This window comes from Octopus bimaculoides, chromosome 20 (genome assembly GCF_046866305.1).
Source record: "Octopus bimaculoides isolate indiv1 chromosome 20, ASM4686630v1, whole genome shotgun sequence".
NCBI classification, from domain to species: domain Eukaryota; kingdom Metazoa; phylum Mollusca; class Cephalopoda; order Octopoda; family Octopodidae; genus Octopus; species Octopus bimaculoides.
In genome coordinates, this window is record NC_142947.1 from 24,058,010 (window position 1) to 24,076,971 (window position 18,962).

An 18,962-nucleotide genomic window follows, 5' to 3' on the forward strand; every position below is an offset into this window, starting at 1 on the left:
CTCAACCACCAAACAAGGGCTGCCCCAGGCAAATCACACCAAACCTTTGCAAGGAACAGTCACCAAAGAGCCAACTAACTACACACACACACACGGGCAGGGTAGTTAAAATGCCTTCCTGGTTCCAATGAGTCAACAGTTCTGGAGGAGAGTTATATGTAGGGCACTGCCCAAGGATTTGACAGATGAACTGTAGATAGGAACTTTGCTGTGGGCTAGCTAGGGAGCTGGTCTGCAGTGAAGTTGACTTCCAGTTAAGCAGGTTTCTACAAAGCAGAAGTTGACTGGCAGCTGTCACCTTCATAAATCTTTCACTAATACATTCTGGGTCTCCGTTAATTTTTCGTGTATAGTTTAATTAAAGCTATACATGGAAAAAATAGTCATGAGAAATGAAATCCCCATGGAAGTTTTGTACAATATGTTTGAGGTACCAACACCCAAACAATTTGAAACACACATTCTAGCACCAGAAAATGGAAAAGAACAGAAACACTGGAATTGAACCCTAAGCATAAGAGATATTAAAACTCTGAGCAGAGTTTAATTCTCAAAAGTTAGGAGAGACTAATTCTAAAAAGGAGAGATGTTGTGGAAGAATTCGAACCACTCCCCAAGTAACCAAAGGCAGACTGACTCATTGTTATAAAATAAAGAACTGTGAACGATTGGGAGTTCGGACTGGTAAGCAGTTCACTGTGAGCCATTGACTGAGAGCAGTGAGTCTCGTGTAATAGTAATCATATTGTATTGTGTAAATATTTCTTTCCTTCTGCTTTGTTAAATTATTTATCCAACACCAGGATATAAAAATCCCCCTCCCTGTTCTTCTGAGTAGCATCTGTTCTCCAACATGAAAAATCTCTTGACTGGGAACCAGTATCGCAGTAACGATGGTGTCATATCTGCTGTTGATGACTCTTTTATTTTTACCAACAGGATGAAAGCTTCTTCACCAGTGGGATCCAAGCACTGCGACACCAATAGAAGAAGTGGGTGGACTGTAAGGAGTGAGGATCTTTGTTTAAAAATAGACCTCATTTGGTCATATTCCATGAGAGTATCTTGGTCAGCCTATGAAATTTTCAGCCAACACTCATACTTTACAGATTGATCATAACAACAGTATGTGTATATGTGTGCATGTAAATAGATAGTTACTCAAACTGGTAGATAGATAAATAGATAGATTATAATGTGAATGGATTTTCAAAGAATAGCAAAGGAAACAGAGCATCATTTGTGCTTGATACAAAAATATTTGTCACATAAGTGAAGATGGTTCTTATTCAAAAGAAAACTGGGTTGTAGGACTTATCTCAGTTGAAGCTTATTCATTGCATTATATTATATATTTATTTAAAAAAAAAAGAATTTATACTTAATATATTAAATACTAGAATGTAACCCATACTTTCAGAATATACTTTTACAACCATGGCTGATATCTGGAAATATGGCATACATACAATAATTAAACTTTTATCAAATTTATTGTTGCATATGCAAAATTATGAATACTAATTTTCAAGAGAAAAATATTTATTATTATTTACTCTCCCTTCTTTTCTTGTTCCAATGATTATTTCACTCTCACTGTGTGGCTTTCATTTACTCATTGCCTGCCACCAAGTCAAATATTTCCGCCTGTCCTGCACTTATGTTACCTCTACGTCCCTCTCTCTCTCTTTCTGTCTCTCTCTCTCTTTACGAGATTGCCGGTATTTCTTACTTGAGCATAGAATTCGAAGAGAATGAGATTTCGTGAAGTTCGTACCTCAATTTTATCAGGGAAATGAAATGATCACACTTCAACCCAAAATCGAAACCGGAATGCAGACTCCGCAGTTCGTTAGGAGTTAAGACTAATAATCATAACTAATTAGTCATAAGAAAATGGCGGTATTGTTAACAACATGACAATGTTTACTAGGGAAGAAACCGACCTTACTACTACAGTAGATATTACTGTATCTTTAGGTAAATCAAATCTCATTGAAAATTGGCAATATTTACATTTTCTCAAAGTTTTGTTTGCTTCTCGTTATTTTAAAGTCCACCATTGTCGTTTTATAAACAACTTCGGCACAAACCCAGTCATACTTGTTGCTATGTAATTAACATACCCGCTTTTTACTTAACGTATCTCTAAGTATGTGATTTAAGTTTGTTTTCGCTTTTTTTTAAAGATAATACAAAATGTAAATCATATTCTCTGGTGAATTTCGATTTTGCGAATCCTGAGATACTTAAAAAATGATTATACAATTCAAAAATAACTCAACTTTTAATTTTCAACAGGTTATTATGGGGTTTGTCATTTCATAATTAAATTTTGATTAGATGATAAATAAGTTTGTGAATTGAAAACAAGAATAAACTTTAGTTAATATCATCTACGACATAGCATTTATGCTATGTCGTAGATGATATTAACCTTTTGTTTCCAAATTTTACTTCATTTCACTCTATAAGATTTAGGCATACCTACACAAGTGTGCCTCCCGATTTTGTTTCCTCATAATTTTCAGAAAATTGAATATTTTTAAATGAAATTCTCAGATATACTTTAGATGGTGTAGATTCCGATTATATCGGAATTTGTTGTAAAAAAAATAAACTCCGTAAGTGGGGAGAGAGGTTTCAGAAAATTCACACGAGTCTGCTTTGTTTTTCCATAACTTTCAGAAAAATTGGTATTTTTCAATGAAATTTTCAACAAGCACCTTTCTTAGTGTTTGAATTACGATTATATGAAGAACAAAATTGGTGAATTCGTACACACACAGACACACACACATATATATAGTCACACATCACATATCTACAAAATGTAACTTGAAATTTCGAAAAACATTGTGATATGTGACAATATCTATGTTTGCGTGTTAATTTTTTTTCATATTAAGTTCCGATACAGTCGTAATCTACACACTCTGAAAGGTATTTGTAGAAAATTTCCTGAAAAAGGACCCATTTTCCTGAAAGTTATAGGGAAACAGCCGACTTGTATGAATTTTCCGAAACTCTTCTTCTACCTATATATTTTTTTTTTTGCTTTTTTGTTCTGCTTTTTTTCACAACAGATTTGATATAATCAGAATTTACACCATATGAAGCATATTTGTTGAAAATTTCATTAAAACATATCCATTTTCTAGCAATTATGAGGAAACAAACTCGGGCGGGGCACACTTGTTTAGGTGACATGATTCCTCTAACTGATTCAAATTCTGTTTTTAACACAAACAGAAGCAAAGTTTCTCAGAAATTAGCTCGAATAATTGGATTTTTTCTTCACGCGATTCACACGGCGATATGCACAACAAAGATTATGTGGAGTGAAACTCTGGGATACCACTGTTATTTATTTTATAACATAAACATGTACAACTTTTAGAACATTGTCATTTTATAAGATTTTGCTGGCAAATTTTTGAATTAACAAACATTTATTTACATGAAAGAAAATTACCGGAGAACTTTCATCTAATTCTTTCAAATCTTTCTGTTAAAACCGTATTGAAACCATTTGTGGGGAATTTTTATCTAAAAAAAAATTCTTTTTATCAACACACCACTAGGTTTAACGGAACCTAATGAAGCTCGCCACATGCTCGCAGCATTACCACGGGCGATGGCAAGGCTAAAGCGTTGGGAAAGCCAAGCGCCCTCACAGGCATCAGCTGATAAGGACTTCAAGGTTGGTGGCCAAGTCCCTCCGAACGTCTCAAACGTCACAGGTTGGAAGAGATAGTTTACTTCAGGGTTTTCTTCCCGTTCGGTTACGGAAGCAACGATCCTCCCTTTAACTGCAGCTTCCAAGATGTGGGAGGGAGCAAAGGAATCGCAGACTGTGGCCTCCGAAATGAGGCACCTACCTCTAACCCAGGGACAAGAGGGTAAGACCATCTGGTCTTGGTCAAACTAAAGTGTTTGACCCGAGCAAAAAAAAAAAAAAATAGTGCAATAGGTGTACAACATGTAGTAAACGAATATGAAAAAAACGCGCGTTGGCGAACGGGGGGGGCAGGGGAGAGGACTCGGAAACTTTACTTCGGGAATGTTCCGAGTCCTCTCACCACTTCCCCGTCCGTTGGCGAAAATTTTGTTTCTTCATGTTCGTTTACTACACATTATTTTACACCTAATACACTATTTTTTTTTCAATTTTTGTGACGGGGGTGGGAGCGGACTCGGATAATTCACACTCAGGTCAAAAGCTGTAGTTTAAAGGTCAAGGTCTGAATTTTCCCAGCCCTCTCCACCACGTTCGCCAGCGCTCATTTTTTTTTCATATTTGTTTACATGTTGTTGTACATCTATTGCACTATTTTTTTTTTTTTGCTCAGGTCAAACACTTTAGTTTTTTTTTCCCAAATCATAATCTTGGTATTTTTTCCATGTATTTCCCCCAAAAAAATAAATTCTAAAAAAAGTGAAAAAAATTGAAGAAATTGGGGGGATGGGAGGGAAATTGAAATTTTTTTACAGATTCGGAATCTCCGTAGCTGAAAACGGGTTTCTGTAGAGAAAAAAAAAAACTCCCCATCTCCAAGTGGGAGCTGACGTATGTAGGAGACTGAGATGCCACTGTGGTAGGTCCCTCGGCCCTGCAGGTCTTCACGGTCTATCTTGCCACCTAAATGCTGGTCACTTCGCTTGTCACACCGAGCTAAACCTAATCATTAAGCTGGCCCTGGCTTGGATTAATATCCCCTCGGTTCTAGAGCCGTCAGGATTATCCAGAAGTGATGGAAAGAGACCAGGGTCAAACTAAAGTGTTTGACCAAAAATTTTTAGATTTCAATTTTAAAATAAAAAAAAGGTAGCCCCTCCCCTACATCTCACAAATGTACGGTATTTACAGGATGTTTTTAAAACCTTTTGGTCAATGCGCAAGCATAGGGGTTTCCCAATAAGCCTTCAAGTAGTCTCTCCACTATCTGGAAATAACAGCCAAATCTCAGATAAACTCTACATACTTTGTAAGCATTCCTACACAAGTGTGCCCCCTCGACTTTGTTTCTCCATAACTTTGAAAAAAAATTGATATTTTTTAAATAAAAGTTTCTACATATATTCTTGGAACATTTTTGAAAAAATTTTCCAAATAGTGGGGAGAGGAATTTAGAAAAATTCCCATATCAGCTTTGTTTCTTCACAAAATTTTCTACATATATGCTTCAGACACTGTAGGTTTTGATGGCGGAAGTAAAGAATAAGCACACCACCTGTTTTTGGCGTAAAAAAAAACCCTAACCTTAAACCTAAACTCTAACCCTAAACACTGGGTGTGCATATTCTTTACTTTCGCCAGTTTTGATTATATAGGAATTTATTGGGTGCAAAAAATGTGATAAAATAACGAAAGAAAGGCGGACAGATGCGATAAAATAATGAAAGAAATATGTAACCAATCTACTCACCTTTCTGCAAAGATGTCTTTCAGAGAAATTTCCTGGGATAAAATGAGGTTTACTGTGATAGAAAGTGAAATTTTTTTACAACTGAAAATGTTTTTTCTACAAAATGAAGCTTGAAATTTACAAAAAAAAATATGAGTCGTGCATTTGTGTGAATTCAAAATCTATATTGCTTAGCTATTTGACCAAGTAAATGTTCAGACTTTCTATTAGGGTACCTCTTTTTGTTCAACTTGACACCACCCAATACCTTTGGCAAAAATCGGCATTTCAAAATCTCAATATTATCCCCACCCCCACCAAATTTCTTCATGTTTTTCAGAATTTTTAAGTGGCAAAATACGTAGAAAATTTTTTTGATTACTGTTTTCACTATTCCACCCTTTTTTATAAACTTGTCTAACTTGATCAACGTTGATTAATTGGTGAAATTAGAATTTTTTTTTTTTTTTTTTTTGCAAAAAAAAAGAATGTTTTTTCAAGTGATTGGTCCCAAAAAACTATGGTGGAAAAATTAGGTGGTTAGGGGATTCCAAAGAAGTACCAAAATAACAAAAATTGTGGTGAGGGGTGGGATGAAATTGTAATAAAAAAATTTTGTTTTATTAGTATTAATCAATTAGTTAAGATGTAATTAGTTAACTCATTGATTGTTTGATTAACCATTCAATCAATCAGTTACCTTTGTTAAAGTTCTTTTGTCACCATTTGCAACTAAGAGGTTATGAATGGCAATGAAAAGACTTTGACAAACTTAAATGTTTGTTTGATTGACCAAGCAGTTAATCAAACAATCGATTAGTTAATTAGTGATTAATCAATTGACTAATAATGATAAAAGAAGTGAAATAGAACCAGTGCATGTGTTTTTTTGGGGGGACACAATTACCCTCCCAAGACAGAAAAATATTTTTATTATGAACTTGAATCTGTTACCTTCCTGTTAAAGTATATTGCTATCAGTTGAAACTGTTCAATATAAGATAGTGTCCAGATGCCTTCTTGACCATTTGTTAATATGCAGTTAAAATCCTCAAAGTCCTTACAAATGCTGCCCCTCACAATCTTTCTGGTGATTTCACATTCACATTTCATAAACTGCAAAGATTAACTTGCCACCCATGAACCAAGAAATACTTCAATGTGAAATTGAAATAAAAGATTTTTTTGTTTTTCCAATAGTGAAACAATAATCCAAAAATTTTCTATGTATTTCACCTCATAAAAATTCTGAAAAACATGAAACATAAAGAAATTTGGTCAGGTGGGGGTAAAATTGAAATTTTGAAATGCCAATTTTTACTAAGGGTATCAGGTAGTGTTGAGTTGGACAAAAAGAGATACTGTAATAGAAAGTTTGAACATTTACTTGTTCAAATAATTAAGCAGTGTAGATTTTGAACTCACACAAATGTGTAACTCATATTTTTTTGTAAATTTCAAATTTCATTTTGAAGAAGAACCACTTTCAGTTGTAAAAATTAAAAAAAACTGAACACTTTAATTTAACTTTCTGTCACAGTCAACCTCATTTTACCCCAGGAAATTTCTCTGAAAGACATCTTTGCAGAAAAGTGAGTAGATTGATTACATATTTCTTTCATTATTTTATCGCATTTTTTTGCCCCCAACAAATTCTTATATAATCACAACCTACACTATCTGAAGTGTATACGTAGAAAATTTTGTGAAGAAACAAAGCTGATCTGGGAATTTTTCTAAACTCCTCTCCTCACTGTTTGGAAAATTTTTTCTGAAAAATTCTGATCTAATTGGAATCTACACCGTATGATGAATATATGTAGAAAATTTTTTTTAAAAGTTATCCATTTTTTTGAAAGTTATTCAGAATTTCTGTAGCCAAAAACGTGGGTTTCTGTAGAAAAAAAACAACAAAAAAACAGTAGTGGGTGTGGTGATGGTCTGCCTTGTCTGCCATCTAGACTTAGTAGACCTCCAATGTTGGCCACAGGCAGGGCATTAATCCAGTCCCCTGAGAATTATGCACTAGCTGAAAGTAGGTGACACTTTGAAAATTGATCAGATTGATCAAGGAGAGAGTTGAAAGTGGCACCTGAATGCAGTTTGTTCCATACTCTCTGTTTCCATCTATCCTCCACTGTAACTGACAAACCCAGCTCTCTCCACTGTAATAGAGCTTCATCCATTTCCCTGTTGGAATATACCAAAGGGGAGCAAGCATGGAGGGAAGCAATAAAGATGAGCACTTGCACAGACCTAGACCCCCAAACTGTTTGGGCAAAGCAGCTTGGTCGTGGGAGCCTGGGGAGAGTTTGACATTGACCAAGCATTCGAGTTTGTATTGGTGGGATGACAGGAATCTGTAAGAGGGACTAACTCTCAGAAAATACGATATCTCAGGAATTGACAAGTAATTCTTAAATTTAAAAAAAACCTTGGTGGGGCTCTGTTACTTGAAGGTTTTTTTTAAAAGTTGTTCAAGGTTAGCCATTTTGGATGTAAAGATAGACTTGAAAGCTAGGTCGGTAATTGGGGTTCTAAGGGTGCACCACGCTGTTGAAGGAGGAATCACAATTGAATGGAGGGAGTCAACTAATTGTTTAGTAGTCTGCTCATGCGAAGCTGGGTGGTTGAGAAGCCAGAGCTTGCATTTGGAGCGGTTAATACTAAAACCTTTATGACCAAGTTTCTTGATCATCATCTTCACAGTTGCAAGCACCTTGTCAGGAGTGCCTCCAAACAAGCATCATCGAGGTACCAAACATTTAGGTCTAGGTCAGCTCCCATCTTGGTAACATCATCAATACCCAATGTGAATAGGGCAGGACCAAGTGGATCACTCTGTTGGAGGCAGATGGGATGAGGTGGTCACCAAACAAGAGGTAGGAGGGCTCCTGATAGGCTTACCAAGCTAAGTGATAAAGTGGTAGGGAGTTCTCCCTTAGTGCGGGGAGGTTGACATTTCGACTGATGGAGTTAAAGCATTCTTAAGGTGAAGTTTAAGGATGACCTTTGGGGACTTAGAGAGGGCAAGTTAGTGAAAGTCCTGGTGGCAGCAGCCTCACAACCTAGCTTGGTACCTACTCCTAGTTGAATAGGGGAAAATTCCTCGGTCAGGCAGTTAGAAACTGAAGACAGGTACACTTTTGCTGTGAGCTGTCACAGAGTACAACCAACTGCTATGGAGCAGAAGTCACTGTTGGGCTTGATGAGACCAAATAGTTTGGCCCCAAAGAACGGGACAAATGTAAGCAAGGACACTCTTGGACGAGAACAAATTTATGAACTGTGTTAGGTTCTGCAAGAGTCCGAGCCCATCATCACCAGCTGACAGGGAGATACCATCCTTAAGATGTTGAGGTCATAAGCTATCAATCCCAGCACCAGAACCTGCTGGAAAAGAGGCAGTTGCCTTCCTGACATTGTCAGGGGTGAAGAGGAGTGAGGGAGTCTGTGGTACACAGGACGAGGGCAGACAGAGAGGAAAGAAGGAGAACAACCCCTTTAATGTCAAATTCGTTGACTTTGACATTAACAGCTTTCTTTAAGTTAAATGGTTGACCATTGTTCGGGGTTGAGCTGATGACTGACCTGAGAGGTGGTTGAGGTAGATTTGAACAGCTCAAACTCCCACTGGGGAAGATGCAGTAAAATTGTTAAGAAAGTACAGAAAGTTCATAGAAATGTGGCAGCCTCATTGGAAAAATAAAGAACCTGTTAATTACTGAAATTAATTCATATTCCTTTAATGTATACTAAAGGAGAATAGAAGACAGTAGGGTATAATTTGAAGGAGTTTTGGCTACTATTTCTTATTGTTCAAACGACTAGGGAGTTGCTATCTCATTGGCCAGTCCAACAATTCGTAACAAGGCAAATATAGCTATATTTTATCAATACAAAATGTTATTGACTTAACATATGTGTGTGCATCATCTGTCTGTCTAATCTAATCTAATCTATCTATCTATCTATCTATCTATCTATCTATCTATCTAATCTATCTATTTATCCAAGCATGTGTGCATGGCTTATAGGGGGTGTAGTTTAGCTGATACATCAATCCAGTGTCTGTGAATATCTGACAGGCCCCTACCCACAAAAAAAAAAAGACATAGAAAAAAGAAACCCTCTCAGTTCCCTTCAGTTTTGAAAAGAGCCCTGCCATGTGTGTGTGTGTGAGAGAGAGAGAGAGAGGGAGAGAGAGCTAGCACTCCACTAAACTGTTGAAGCATCTTGATGACCAACAATTGAGGAAACATGCAGGTTTTCCAAGTAACTACAGTATAATAGACTACATATCCATTCTGACACAGCTTCTAAAATGAACAAAAGAGTAGCAGCTGTTCCTTTGTATCTCCTTTGTCGATCATGAAAAGGCCTTTGATGGTGTGAAGGTGAATGTAGTGCTGGAGTCTCAGGAAATGCAAAGAGTTGAAGCACAATACATCAAGCTTCTCAGAGAGATGAACTCAAGATGTGCCTTGATATAGGTTAGCTGTCACCATCTATATTAGTTCCAGTCACAAAGGGTGTTAAACAAGGAGATACCATCTCTCTGAAGCTATTCCTCATGTTTTGAATTGGTCATCAGAGACATTGATTGGAGAGGTGACATTAACATCAATGGTGAGATACTATCACACCTCCAGTTCCCAGAAACATAAATCAGTTCAGCTGAAAGAGAATGCTGACAAAGCTGGACACCTATAGTTCAGCAGTAGGCCTCAAAATAAATTATATGAAAACAAAATACTTCCTCATCATCATCATCCTTTAACATCCATTGTTCAAGCTTGCATGGGTTGGACTCCTCTGGTATGAAAATAGCATGAAGCTGAATAGTGATGTGATGGATGAAATGAAGGAAGTGAAAGAGTGTATCTACTTGGGGAAGACAAGAAATATATACTGAGGCATGAATGCTGAAATATCCTGCATAGTAAGATTTGGATGGAAGGCCTCAATTAAAGATGTGCTCAATAAAATAACCGTCATCACTGTTGTTTAATCTCCACTTTTCCATGCATAGGTAAGATAGAATTTGTTGATGCCTTTCTTTTCATTATACATACATATGTATGTATATTTGTATGTATACTCGAAGGATTCCAGGGTTGCCCAGAAAGTAGACTCTGTTTTTAGCTAATTAGTTGAATTTAAATGATGGTAATTCTGCATAAAATTATTATATCATTGCATTTATATTATCAGCAACAGGCATTTTTTTTTTCTGTTTCTGAAAATTTACTTGCATATAAAAAGAAAGGTGTTATCATGTATGGCTGAGTTGTGCAGTAAACATCCTACTCATGTATCTTTTAATTTATTTAGAATTTTTTTTTTGATTCCTAGTTCCATATAAAAAGAAAATCACAAATTTAATTTTTTTGAATATGTTCCCTCTCCATGTAACTAATATTAAACCTTAATCCTAACCCTAACCCCTAAATTTAAATTAGATTTTTTCTGGTAGGATTATCTTTTCCTCTGAATAATATATCTAATTCAAAGAATAGTTTTTGAATACAATGTCAAAAATGGAAAAGCTAGTGCTGGTTGTCTACTCTGAAACAGAGGGTGTGCACTGGCTAGCAATTTTTAATAGATGGAATTTCAGAGCTTGTTTTCACAATTTTTCATAACCATAAAGAAATTTTCTTTAATGAATAGAAAATAGAAATGTAGGCAATTAGGCTTTGTTTTGCATAGCTCCACTAATAAATAATGTTTAATTTATATATTATTTATATGGAATATATATTGTTTAACCCTTTAGCATTCAGATTGCTTTGTCAAATGTATTGCTTATTTATTCACATTGTTTAAAATTAATCATGGATTATCTTTTGGCTTAAAGATTTCAATGGCATGTTCATATATTTTTAGAATGACATTGTAGTGTAGGTCTGAGAGGTTGGATCTAGTCAGTTTTAACATAAAACAAGTAGAATATTTGGGCCGTATATGGCTGGATTAAATGCTAAAAGGTTAATATAGGCATAGAGATGGGTATGTAATAAAAATGCAGCTGGTTACCTTGTAATCATATGCTTTCAGTTTCCTTTTAATCAACATCATCATTGTAAATGACCCAGAATTGATTTTAATAAAATTATATTTTATATAACAGAACACTGTGGGATTTCTTGTGAAAATTTATCTCCTTTTTAAGAAATTAAATTGTTTTCTATATTTATAGTAGTCTGATATCTAATGCAATGTGCTTCAGATTTGGGTTCAGTGTATTATATAATTTATTTGTGTGAATGGTGTATAACTAATTCAAGCATATTAAATAAGTAAACATGATCAAGTGAAAATAAAATCAGTTTCATTCTATTTGAAACTATTGTTGAACTTATAATCTTCCATCCTCGAAAGTCTTTAATTCTTAAAACAATTTGAAAAATGAATATGAACCAGATTGTCAATCACCTTAGAAGTAAAATCATCCTTTCCACATGTTATAACATGTGGAAACTGGAGTGCTCAGAGAAAACTCATATTTAAATATTGGAACTTGCAATATATGTAGTAAGAGCTGGTACTGAAAATTGTCATGAGTCCCAACTACAACAGTATTAGATCTCTCCATCACAGCTTTAGTAAATCTGAACATGCACATCAGTACTTCCAGATATTATGGCCATGAGCAAAGTAGGACTCCTCAAGATGCAGTCCAGCAGCTATTATTGTTTACCCTCAGGATTTAGAAATTGACATATACTAGAAACTGAAATCTTCTAAATAAAAAGAGCACATCTATTAGTGTGGATGGTGTATAATCACATCCTCTCCGTTGGTGTATCAGTGAGAATGTTAGCTTTGATGATGTCTGTTAACCATTACTTTTGTATCATTGCTTAACCTTGGCTGATCTAAATTATACAATATTGAAGATTTTTCTTTTAGCTGAAGTCTGAGATAAATCTGAAGATTCCAAAAATTTTTCAAATTCTGTGGGATAGTGAATTACTTCTTCCTAATATAAGAGCTTAAGCCATTGATTTGGTGTGACTTTTTCCTTGAAGTACCTGCAACAGCTGTCTGTTGATGATGTTGATCATAATATTTTTGATACAGGTCTAGCTCTTTCACACAACGATTAGTATGTTAGGTAATGATGTCACAAGTTAGGAGTCATAAATACCTTTGATGTTAATTCATTGGGTCAGTGGCAACATTATTGTTAGAAAGAAGTCTTTACTTTCTAGCTCAAAACAAATGTTTGGCACACTAACTTGACAGCTGATCTCCAAAAATCAGACAGAACCTGATTTTGGTAGTTAGTTTGAATATTAGCCTTAGTTTGAATCAATAATGATTGAAGGCAGGTATGGATTTCATTGGTTTCTGTTCTCTTTTGTGATCTGGCTGGATTTTGATGGAAGTCACCTGGCAATACCTTTCTTTTGAGATCTGTTGTCATGCAAGTTCTCCAATATCTTGTTGAGGACCTCAAATGTTCTCTTGTGCACAATTGTCCCTTCATTCTAGGCAAGCATTTGGATTCTCATGTCTGGTTCTTGAATACTGGAAAATATTGTATGCGGGTGCATCATTTTTATCTCAGAGAAACTTGCAAATAGAAAGAGCTGTGTGGCACTAGGATGGAGCATAACAGCAATACCCGAGAGGCAACGGCACAAGACTGTCTTTCCAGTTCCAAGAGGAGCATCAAGGAAACATATCCCAGCTTCTTTTTAGTGAGCCTTTTCAAAAATAGTAGAATAAACTGTTCTTTCATCTACAGCAAGTTTGGGTTCATGGTCATTAATATATTATTATCTTTATGTGTCACCATTTTGTTATGTCTCTTTCATAGCTTATTGACTTCAGAGTGGTTAGGTTAAGGGAGAACATATTTTTTTGTTGGCCATTTATATTATTGAGCTTCTTCTCAATCTCATTGAAGGCTGCATTGTAGAATTCATGTACATATCTTATTTCCATATTGGGAGAAGTTGGTTATTGTTCTACTTGATGCTTGAAATTTTCAACTATGTCATCAAGATATATGAGCCAAGCTTAAAGCAGATTGGATAGATCACAGCATTTTAACAGTGCAGTATACAAAACCCAAATAGTTTTGGTTGTTTGAGATTCAGAAGATTGTGACAATGTTGCATCCCATTTGGTATCATGCCTAAGGCATGCCCCTCTGTAGGTAGTACAAACTTTTCCACCAGCTTTATGAAGGCTTTGAAATCAACTTGGACCTCTATCTTCATAGAGAAGCATCCGTGTTGACTGGGATATACAGTATATACTGTCCAAATAGCACTGTTAAAACTTATGTCAGGCTTCTTTTCAACCTTGTTTTTTCCATCTTTATGATGTGTTCCGCATATAGTAGGATAGAACCTACTATATGATGGTACAACAATGCTTATGCAAGAGGACTGGTAAAGCTGTCCTCTTGCATAAGCGTTGTAAGTTTTGGGTCCCCTGGATATTGTGCTTGTTGTGAAGTAAGCTCATTGACCATTTTCCAATCGCACAAGTTGTTGAATGCCAGGATATCTCTCATGAATGTGAAAAACAAAAATATGTTAAAAAGTGTCATTGTTGTTGATGTATCATCCATGCTGAAATTGGATAATGTTATCAAAGCTATTTTGCTTCATCAGAGCAAACATTGCTAGATTAGATTTCTTGTTAAACATATTTTCAGTAGTATTTGATAGAGTTTATTGAGTTACAGAACTCAACTGCATTAAATTTGTTCCTTAGGAGGGAGCAGGAGGAAACTATCTTCTATTCATTGTCAATTTCATGCTGTACAATCAAGTTTTGAGTGCCTCCATCTTCTAATGGTCTTCTGTTAGAGGAACAGCTATTTTCAGCTGTTTTGAGTGTCCTTGACAAAAGTTATTGAAAACTAATTGATGCATTAGTTGTCTTCTTTGCAAGGTGAATTCCTGCTAAAGTCACAACAAAGCCCATTAAGCATTTAGGGTTTAACAATATTGAAGAGCACTTTCCTTGCCTTGGTCTTGAGGCTCTGGAATCAGTTTGATTGTATGTGGTCAACCCATTTTTGGCATTCTTTGATATACATGTCCAAATACTTTGCAGTTAGCAATCGTTCATTTTCTCAGTTTTATATGGAAAATTTTAGTTGTGAGAATGTTTGACCTGGAAAAATCTCTTAAATTTTCATTTGGAGTTGCAGCAGAAGTACTGAAGTGTTCTAGGCTGCTACAGCAATGAAAATATGCCATTGTTTCGTGTGTTTGTTTGTACATGCAGTGGGAGTTACACATACAACTTGATGGGAGAACACAAAGCTGACCAGTTTTTCCACCAGCTTTATCATTATTGGTGCTTCTTGTAAATGCAAAAAGGAGTCTGTCCACAGCACTTTTTTGTGAGTTCTAATATAGCACAATTTCTCAGATGGCATCTTAGCATGCATATCCACTGCAGTTTTGTGGAAGAGAGTTTGACTTTCATACAGGTGGCTGAATGAATTGTGAACTATGACATGATAGGTATACAAAGTTCACACAGAAAACAGATTTTGAAGAATTTGATCCAGCTTGTGATATTCCAAAGTGGTACTTATCCTCATCATTGACTATAAAGAAGATATTATTCATCTAATGTATATTTTTGACAGTGTTGTCTTTACACTTCAGAATGAAATCCCTTTTTGCTATGTGGTCTCCCATTCATGATGACAGCAACTTCATTGCAGTCTGATGCTTTGAAATGAGTTGGATGTTCTCTAGACGGTCTCTTGTATTATATGAAAATCTGAAATTCTAAGGTGAAAGGACTGTTTCTTTCTGTTATTTCTGTAGTTTCTCTTTTCTCTCACTTTTTTCATTTTGTTTACATTTCCATATCTTCTTATGTTTAAGTTTGATACTCAGTGCTTACATTTGCAAAACCATTTATGGCATTTATGTATGAATCACTAATAAAACTACGTTTGGTCATGACTGAAATTTGACTTCCTGCTTTGATTAATCAAAATGAATTAATAGAATAACAAAGAATAGAAGAGAGCAAGAGGCAGCTGAGGGGGAATAAAAGATAGAAATAATGAGACAGAGGAAAGGAGGTAATAAGAAGAGTTAAAAAGATGAAATGAAAAGGAGAGGGGGGGAATCAAAAGTACCATGAGAAAAAAAAAAAGGAAATCAAGAAATATTGATAATATTAAGATGGTTGAGAGAGAGAATGAAAGAGAAATAAAAGCAATAGAGAGAAGGAGAGAGTGTGAGAGAACTTGAAGTAGGAAAGGTTTCTGTGAGGGGTAGTAGTAAGCACAGAATAGTGAAACAAAGATTCAGAATTTGACAGCAGAGAATGTGATGATAGCCGCATACAAATTTAAAGAGGGAAAGGAGAAGATAATTATATATATATTTTTTTTTGTAACTCAGCTCTACATTACTTAAAATTTCCTGATTATGTCAGATGAACCCATCTCACCAGATATATGGAGAGATAGCTGATGAAATGGGTTCATCTTATGTGTCTGTGAAACTTTGTCATATGGAACTGAATCAAACTGTTACAAAATATATACAAGAAGTTAAAAATTATCTGCACCTTTGCCAAAACTTACTTTAGGTTGGCTGCTTTGCCCTCAGTGCTCACCTGCTAAAAGATAGTACACTTGTGGTTATGTATCTGAAGTTTGACCTTGATCATTTCAGTTTTCTTTCTTGTGTTACAGAATAAATATATCTGCCCTGCTGACAGCGTGCACCAAGGAAGAACAGATCAGTGATCAGATTTCTCTGGTCTGAAGATGTGTCAAGGGCTGAAATTCATCATAGGGTTTCAGTACAATATGGAGACAACACATAACCACATTGAAGTGTGTATGAGTGGAGTGGGAAGTTTAAGACTGGTTAGATAAGTGTGAAGCACAAAGAGGGAGCAGGACACCTGTCAACTTCCACCACTAACATGAAGATTCAACAAGCTTGAGAGATGGTTCTGGTGAACTGATGAGTGACCATCGATGAGGTGGCATGTTCTCTGCAAGTTAGTCTTAGTTCTGTATGCGAAACATTCATGACAAGCTTCACTTCTGTAAAGTCTGTGTGAGATGGATGCTGTGAGAGCTTACCAAAGTGCGGAAAGCTAGGTTGTGTGGAGGTTTGTTAATGTTTACTCAACCTCTACAACGTTGAAGGCGAAGTTCTTTTGGAGATAATTGTTACAGAAGATGAGAGTTGGGTTCATCAGTTTGAGCCAGAATCCAAAAGGCAGCGTATAGAGTGGAAATCCCAGAATCATCAGCAAAGAAATTCAAGACTTAACTTTCTGCAGAAAAAAGTAGTGCAAACTGTTTTCTGGGATGCAAAAGGGTTTTTACCGGAAGGTTACAGAGTCACCAATGTAGGCTACAGTTAAATGCTGGCCAACAAACTGAAACCAGCTATTCACACCAAATGCCAAAGTCTATTGTCAAAGGAAGTGTTATTGTTGCACAGCAATGTACACCCACATACAGCCACCCACACCGTTGAAACCATTGAAAAATTGGGTTTCAAGTTACTGGAACACTCTACATACAATCCAGAAATCACCCCTTCCAATTATCACCTCTGTGAGCCACTCAAACATTCTTTATGAGGTTGTCAATTTTCTATGGGCAAAGACATGCAGGAAGCAGTGCATAAATGGTTGCACAACCAGCTGAAGAACCTTCTTCTCTGATAGAATAAACAAACTTGTGGACCACTGGAAGAAATGCATTGAAAAACAAGAAAACTATGTTAAAAAATGATGTAATTGCTCAACCCCTGCTTTTGTTTTAATAAATTAGAGAAACAAGAGTGTGTACAATTTTTGATTTACCTTCATATAACTCCTACCAAATATATTGAGAGCCACTTTATTTTGTATGTCCACTCCCTCAGAGAGAGAGAGAGAGAGAGCATTCTATTTAAACAATGTCAATTTAAAATGCCTTTGAAAGATTAATTGACATAAATGATGTGATAAGATATGAGACTTTTGGGCAACATACTGAGAGATTGTCAAATTAGGAAAATTAAAATGAGTTAAGAGAATTAGCTCAAACGGATCAGTGGCATGGATAAATAAGTGAAGAAGTGGTATACTTAGAGTGTTCAGATATCTCAGTTTTCTGGGATTCACCCTAGTTTCCAAACAACAGTCCCACTATCCTGAAAGAATGCTTTGCCCCAATTTTTTAAATTGTATTTAAATTTTTTAAAATAATTTTTCAGGATGATGATAAATATTTTCCAGTTTGTTTTTATATAAACATTTAAAATTTTTTCTCTCTACAAATCTACAATGAATGGCTGGATGAAAAAAGAACAGACTAGATATTTCAACAATCAATGCTATTATTTCATGCATATTTAATTTTAAAGTGTAGAGTGTGTGAAATTATCTGAAATCATTAAAAATGAAAAAGAAGTATTGGAAAAATAAATTAGAATTCAATTAAGTACAATGCCAGTGATTAGCTGCCTAGATTTTAAAAATATATATTGTGATTTTAACTATTGTAATGGCTATTAATTTTTTCAATAAATTATTAAGCAAAGTACAGTGTCAGTTATTCTTAGTCTCTTATATGAAAGGCATATAATATATATGATTGTCTGCAACAGCATTTTAACATCCACTCCACTTTTCCATGCTTGTGTGGGTTTGATAGCTTTCCTGATACCTACCCTTACCTGTATCCTAGTAAGGTAATATTTCCCCATAGCTGGGCATGTTTTTTTGTAGAATATTGAAATGAATGACATTCATTTATATCAATTACATGATGTCACTGCAAGGAGACACAAACACACACACACATGTATACTAGGGCTTTCAGTTACCACCTTTCAAATCCAAAATAGACACTTGCTCAGGGTGCAACACATTTGGATTGAACCTGAAACCATGATGTCAGGAAGCAAACTTTTTTAACCACACAGCTAAGCCTGTATGCATATTTGTACCTGATGAATATGTTTGAGATATTTCTCAACATATGAAACTATTAGTAGCACTTAAAGACATGTATTGTGACCTTTAAATAAATAATATTTATTTCCCACCAGATGGAGTACTTTTTTGTTGATCTCTTTATCAAGGAACAATACATTATATATGTATATATATAGATATATATATTTTTTTGAGTGTATAAACTAAGATCCTTTCTTGTCTTGATTGCATATTAAAATAATACGATCACCCTTAGCTGTACTGAATGCAATACACGAAAAATTCTTTGTTGAAATTTGCTTTTTAGTTAGAAGAAGAGCAGATTTTCCAATGTGAAAACTCTTCTGTCTTCATGAGAAGCTATCAAAGATTGCTAAGCTTAGCATTTGAAAGGTGTGTAGTTTGAACAGTATTAGACAATGTTGTAAAATGGTATCTACTCTATTGACAGATGTCATGAGGTAGACTTGTCAGTCCCATACCAAAACTAAAAGGGAGTGTACAAATGTTCCATAATGACAATTATTTTCTGAATTAGTGTGGTTGTAATTGGTAAATTAGCAGCATACTTGGACATGTACACACATACACGCACAAAAGCATGTGTGG

The 18,962-nt window shown here is 35.4% G+C and overlaps 1 protein-coding gene across 7 annotated transcripts in view; it reads left to right on the plus strand.

The window, feature by feature from the left end:
* The first annotated feature begins 1,679 nt into the window (after positions 1-1,679).
* LOC106879447 (chaperonin-containing T-complex member BBS12) overlaps positions 1,680-18,962 on the plus strand; it is a 52,127-nt gene continuing 34,844 nt past the window's right edge. For 2 of the 7 annotated variants that reach the window (XM_052975218.2, XM_089338231.1), the window contains exon 1: positions 1,850-1,980. Coding sequence is in view for 4 of the 7 variants with exons in the window: in XM_089338229.1 (XP_089194355.1) it covers positions 3,827-3,902 (76 nt within the window). In the remaining 3 variants the exon portion in view is untranslated. Of the gene's footprint in view, positions 1,981-3,694; positions 3,903-10,320; positions 10,441-18,962 lie in introns of those variants that run through there. The other 5 variants (XM_014929002.3, XM_014929003.3, XM_089338229.1 and 2 more) reach the window with 5 other exon arrangements.